This window comes from Parasteatoda tepidariorum, chromosome 2, assembly GCF_043381705.1.
Source record: "Parasteatoda tepidariorum isolate YZ-2023 chromosome 2, CAS_Ptep_4.0, whole genome shotgun sequence".
In the NCBI taxonomy this organism is placed as follows: Eukaryota; Metazoa; Arthropoda; class Arachnida; order Araneae; family Theridiidae; genus Parasteatoda; species Parasteatoda tepidariorum.
This window is the reverse complement of record NC_092205.1, coordinates 87,273,770-87,279,919: the sequence shown is the minus strand read 5'-3', so window position 1 is coordinate 87,279,919 and position 6,150 is coordinate 87,273,770. Positions and strand designations below refer to the sequence as shown.

At 28.2% G+C, this 6,150-nt stretch overlaps 1 protein-coding gene across 1 annotated transcript in view; it reads left to right on the top strand.

Annotated features, from left to right (window-relative positions):
* The window catches only part of LOC122272431 (aspartic and glutamic acid-rich protein-like), a 15,289-nt gene extending 12,727 nt beyond the window's left edge, over positions 1-2,562 (top strand). Inside the window, exons 8-10 of the mRNA XM_071177008.1 lie at positions 13-121; positions 1,165-1,266; positions 2,409-2,562. Coding sequence (XP_071033109.1) covers positions 13-121; positions 1,165-1,266; positions 2,409-2,562 — 365 coding nt within the window. The remainder of the gene's footprint in view (positions 1-12; positions 122-1,164; positions 1,267-2,408) is intronic.
* Positions 2,563-6,150: the final 3,588 nt, after the last annotated feature.

The following is a 6,150-nucleotide window of genomic DNA, read 5'->3' as shown; positions in this document are numbered from 1 at the left end:
ATGATGATGAAGTTAATGATGATGATATTGGGTATGATGATGATGAGGGTGATGATGTTGGTTATGAGGTTAAGGATGAGTTTAATGATGATGAGGGTGATGGAGTTGAGAAGCTGGATAGGTATGTTAACTAGAATGTTTCCTAATGGCAGTTTAATATTTTAGTTAAAATGATCTTCAGTGTTTGAGTTATTTTTCATCCTTTTTCAGGCGACACTTTCGTAAATATTTTAAAATAAAATATTACCATGAAATTGTAAGTGACAACATATCAGTATTTTAGTTTTATGAATCCCTATGAATCAATGGTACAGATGATTTAAAATGAATTTATTGAGCATGAACAGAATTAATGCGAGTAATTATTTAAAATATTAAAATCTTTGCATTGACAAAAAAAAAATATTTTTTTTTCAAAGGGCATTAACTTTACAAGAGTTTACTTAATAAAATAAAATAATTAAACATGCAAACGCTGAAGGAAGGACAATGTTACTCGAATAAACTAATTTTCTGAAAAGGATTTAATAATTCGTAAATAAGAACATTTTTATTCAGTAGTATAAACGATCTAAAAAATTTTATACAAGAAAAAACATTTATTTTGAAAAACTGTAACAATAAAAAAAACTGTAATCAATTACAACAGAACATATTTCTTGTAGATTTTATTTCATTATTTTATATTTTTTATGGTATTTTCTTTATAACCATGAGTTATTTTTCCAAAGTCTATTAATGGATTCCCGAAAAAAATCAAGATAAATTGAATAAAAAACGAAATGTCTGTTATATATGTTTTGAATAAAAGATGAATGAGGTAAATAACTGAATAGTAAACATAATTTTTTTAACTGAAAACTTTTCTTAAATAGTAAGTCCAATTTTGGAATATACTTATGCTTTACTTTACTTATACTTATAACTTATACTTTTGCTACTGTAATTATCACCCCTACAAAAATCTATAATGGCCATTTTCTTTTTTAATAAATAAATAATTACACATCGTGGCATTTTTAAAACATCTGTGATCGTTGATAAGTTAATAAATTCTCTCTCTTTACAAATATATCTCATCTTTAACAAAAAATTTATTGAGCAAAATAATTTTATTGAATTTTAAGTTATATATTTTTCCCCTTTTCTTTTTTTTACTTTTAGTGAGGAATTGTTCCTATTCAGCGATGTAAAAATAGCGAAACTCTATAAGATGGATTTAGTGCACGATAAGGACTCAATCGAGTACGGCATTGAGGACGATAGGTATTTAAACTTTTTCGAAACATTGCAAATATCGACATTGTCTTATTAAGATGTAAAGTAATGATTTTCATTTATGTTCATTAATATAATATATATNAGATATAGGGTAATTTATGGGCATAGTATATGAGCAGTAAGTTCTTCATTTTTAAGCTATTATATAATAGAGTATAAAAAAGAAATTAAACAGAAAACGAACATGAGCAAATCCATTTCGGGTAAATCTGTGGTTAAGAAATTTTATAACTAAAAATTAACCTTCTCCATTATTCAATAAATATTTTTTAACAAATGTTAATAATTTCTCTAAAAAATCATCGAATTTAAATGTTTTATTGGAGCTTCGACCTTTTATTTCTTCACAATTTTGAACTATCCAGTATAATATATTAATACCACACGCAAGTTTAGTATTCGATCCATTCCAATGTAAGCTAGAAATTAAATGTGGTTTTATACTTCAGTAAGAACTTAAAATATATCCGATTACCATTTATTTACGTTTTAATTTCATATTTTGTAATCTGGCCACTTTGTTAGGAAAATATATGTAAATCATTTTTGCAAGATGTTCATAAGGAGATGACCGTCGACAGTTCTCATTTATCGCTTTATGTTCCTATTTCTGTTTTATTTTGCGTTCTTCTTAATTTTTGGGTGAATTTTTGCTTGATGACGTATTATTTTTGAAACGGTTTTTTCTCTTCCTTTTTTTTTCTTTATTTTTCCTCACACTATTGTATAGATGTATTTGACTTCAGCTAAATTGATTAAAAGAATTGACCGAAAAATCATTTTGAATATTTTTAACTACTTTTAAGCAATTAGGATAAATTGATTGATGTAAAAGTTCTAAATCAGGAAATATTTGCACAAAACATATTGTCAATAAATCTGAAAAATAAAATCTCCCTAATAAATCCATCACGAAATTGTTTCTCGTTGTCGTAAATCATATAACGATTTTGATAATTACAAAGTAAAAAACGAGTATTTTGAAATTTCTACTTTAGAAAATTTATCTGAACCTAGATATCTTTTACTCTATACAAAAAGCTTATAATTCAAAATGAAACTGTTGTAACAAAACAAAAAACTGTATTTAACTTTCTAATAATGTGAGTGTTACTTTTAAATTTTAGATTGAAAAGTCGTGATGGTCCCTTAAGAGACGAAATAGATTTTTGGCAACGAAGCGATATCGAGCTTACCATCAATGAACAATCTGAAGAAAATGAGAAAGGATGCTTCAATTTCTTTTCTCGAATCTTCAGGAGATTGTTTAAGAGAAAGTAGATCACGACTGGTCTGAAAGTAAACCAAGACGTGTCTTAAAGTAAATCACGAATTGTCTTAAAGAAAATCACGACTTGTCCTAAAGTCAATCACGACTTGGCTGAAAGTAAACGAAGACTTTGCTGTAACACCTAAAAATTTATATTACTGTTTCTTTCCAAAGTCTAAAAACTGTTAATCAAGGAAATTTAATATGCAAATATTTAAACTGCTGTAAATCTTTAACATCGGTAGATTGATTATCAAATAAATTATAATATTTGCAAGTTCAAAGTGTATTTTATTTACAAATAGAGTAAGACATACATATAATTTACAATCTCTTACCAGTAAAAAATGATATTACATATTTCTTCTCATACCATGACGTTATTTCTTTCGACCAATAACCAATTTAATTTTAAAAAGGCAATTGACCTAAATTTGGATCCAAACAAAAATAATTATGATATTAATATAGAATAGCAAGAAATATCTTGTACTACAACTCTTAAATCAATTTTGGGAAGAGAAACTGTTCTTTAAACCTATTATTTCAAAACTTGGCCATACATCGATGCAATAACATACTAAACTACCACATCAAGCTGCATACTTACAAACGAACTAAAGGCTAAAAATGGAACATAATAGTGTGCATCCAATGTAAACCAATCCAATGTTCTGCAGATGCAATTCCCCCTAAACAGTGCGATATGATAACTTCTAATCCCACAACTGTGAGTTCGAAAACAATGGCGGCCTACATAATAAGTTTATTATTCAAATTTTTCCCTAGCGTAAATCTTCATAGAGAAAGCTAAGAGATGATTAGAAAATAAACAAGTTTTAAATCATTTGAAAACTTTATTATTTATTTATATTTTGAAAAGTAGTTTTCTTTGACTTATTGCAAATTTAATTTTCAAAAATTAAAACAAAATGCTTAGTCCTAATAGCACAATTCTTTAATGAGTTTGGGATTTCCAAAATCGCTTTTTTATTTTAAACTTTAAAACTTTTTTGAGAATGTATGATTTTTTTGCTGAAACTATGGCAGAATAAATTAGAAAATAATAATTCATAAAACAAATAAGGAAGTTAGCGATAAATTCTAAATGACAGGTTAAGAAAATTGTTTCGAATAAAATTATATATATATTAAATTTTCCATTGCTTTTACGATCTTACGATGTAGAGGAAATATTTTTAATTGTTTGTTTAATAAGTTTATTCTACGCACAGAAACCATTTTATATATCATCTTGCTAAATCGAGCAAATAAATGAAAAAAGAAGTGAATCAGTTTGTAAATATATAGAAAAGTTTGTAAATCTATAATTTACGAATTTGTTTGTAAACCTATAATCTTAACAGCAGTAATTTGTTTAGGGTAAAAATTGTGACTTCCTTTCTAGAAAAATTAAATGTAAATTTTTATATGCATCGTAAAATCGTAATATGAATTATAATTAAATAAAAAAAATTCTACTTTCGAGTACTTTATGCATACCACCAACATGTGGAAAAATTCAATCAAAACACACAATACTAGTCCTGGTATGTTGTTCACTATCCATGAAGCAAATGTTACTTCTTTACTCTTTGGATGAAGCCTAGAATAGAAAAATGCATGATACAAAATAATAAGTCATAACTATGGAAAAACACCTTCTAGAAGAGAGAAGGTCTTCTCGCAGATCACTGCAGTATTTTGAGCATAAACTGTGCAGTGTTTTTTTTTTTTTTTTTTTTTTTAAAAGAAAGGTGCCACAACCTTCAGTCTACTAAATTGCGCAGTGGGGCTTATTAACACTAGGTTTACGGACGTTTCTTATATACCTATCTCTACGGACACACGTCAATTTGACGTATGAAAGAATTGTGATTCTTAATTTAATAACTTACTGACTTAAAATGTTTTTTTTTTTCTTTTAAATATAAAGAAATTTAGGAGAAGATTAAAAATTAAACTATCGATTATTGAATCATATAAAGCTCCTTAAACTGTCACTATTCGTACAAATTTATAAATTAGCATCTTAAAAAAATATGAATATGGTAAGGAAAGTAGACGTGTTCCGAGGGCTCAAAAATAGACGTCCATTCTCTAGACTCGTCAATTGTGAATGAAAAAACAAAAGTGATTTGGGACAGAAATCGTAAAGTTGCCAACGAAAGAAAAATTGAAAATAAAAGTGAAGAAAAAAACTAGGAAACCTCGGTAGTTGAAAGTGAAACAGAAAATGAAAAATAAATAAAGGTGAAAAAAACAAAACTAGAAAAACAGCAGTGGTCGATCAAGGCAAATCAAGACAAAATACATTTCCACGGGCTATTTTGCAGGCGAAATATATCAGCATTTATCACCATCTTCATATTTTTTTAGACAAATAAAGTTTTATATCATCAAGTATATCTTTCTTCATTTCGTTGACCAATTATACTGCATATAATTAATCTTTCTTTTGATGAATAGAAAATAAAAATGATTTTTTTTCATTATTTACTAATTGCAGCCTACCGGAAAATGCTACAAACGATATAAAAAAAATCTAAAATTTAAACTACTGAAAATTTTTTAATAGCCTTAGCATATTCTTGACAAACAACAAGCTCAAAGGACGGAGGTTCGAGTTGGAAAAAAGGTGAGTCAGAAATCAGAAATTCGAAAAATCACTTGAACAGGGAAAACGGATAAGTAAATCGAATAAGTTTTTATTCTTTGAAAAAAATTGAGGCGTTTTTATATTTCTTTTCTGGTCTGATTATTTCTTTAATTTTAAAAGTTATTTCAGATATCAATAAATTGTAGCAGTAGTAGTTTATTTAAGTCGCACTAGAATTCGCACAATGGGCTATTGTTGACGCTTGGGATGCATCCCTGAGGAAGCTCTGAAGACATGCCATCACAATTTTGATCCCCGGTAAAGGGCATGGCTTTCCCACTTTAGTAGTCTAAGTCGAGCAGTTTAAAGCGGACCGATACCGCGCAACCTAGGTACATTCGCTGATAATGCAAATGGATCATCCACTCACTCACTGACGGCAGCCGGTGATGTTTGATTTAGGTGATCTACTGGGAACCGTATCTTACGATCAACACAGCGAGAAACAAATATAAATTGTATCTGTTGTTTAGACGGGTTTTTGTTTCTTTATCATAAGAGTGTTTCTGATTGGTTATTCGATGCATGCTTGTATACATGAGACAAACCAAGGTATAGGCTTGTAAGAGTTATGTTAAGTAGAGTAGATAGAGCATTCTCGTTAATTAAAATTTCCCCAAGTTGTTATGTGCTGTTTTTATATTCCATTCTTTTAATTAACACACTATCATTACACACGAGTTGACTTGTCATTACACTTGCTTTAATTTTTTTCAATTTATGAAATTCAGGGCAGTACTCCAAAGTTTGATTTCATTTCATTCCGTATGAATAGAATTCACTGGAGTTTATTTAGAATGATTTACTTTAATTCCATATATTATTATAGGATGACAAGTTCTCTGTAAAATTGTCGGTCAACGAATCAACAGTTATCTGTTGAAGATGACTCTTCAATTTTGCCTGCTTGTCAATTTACACTACGCCATGAACTCTATTA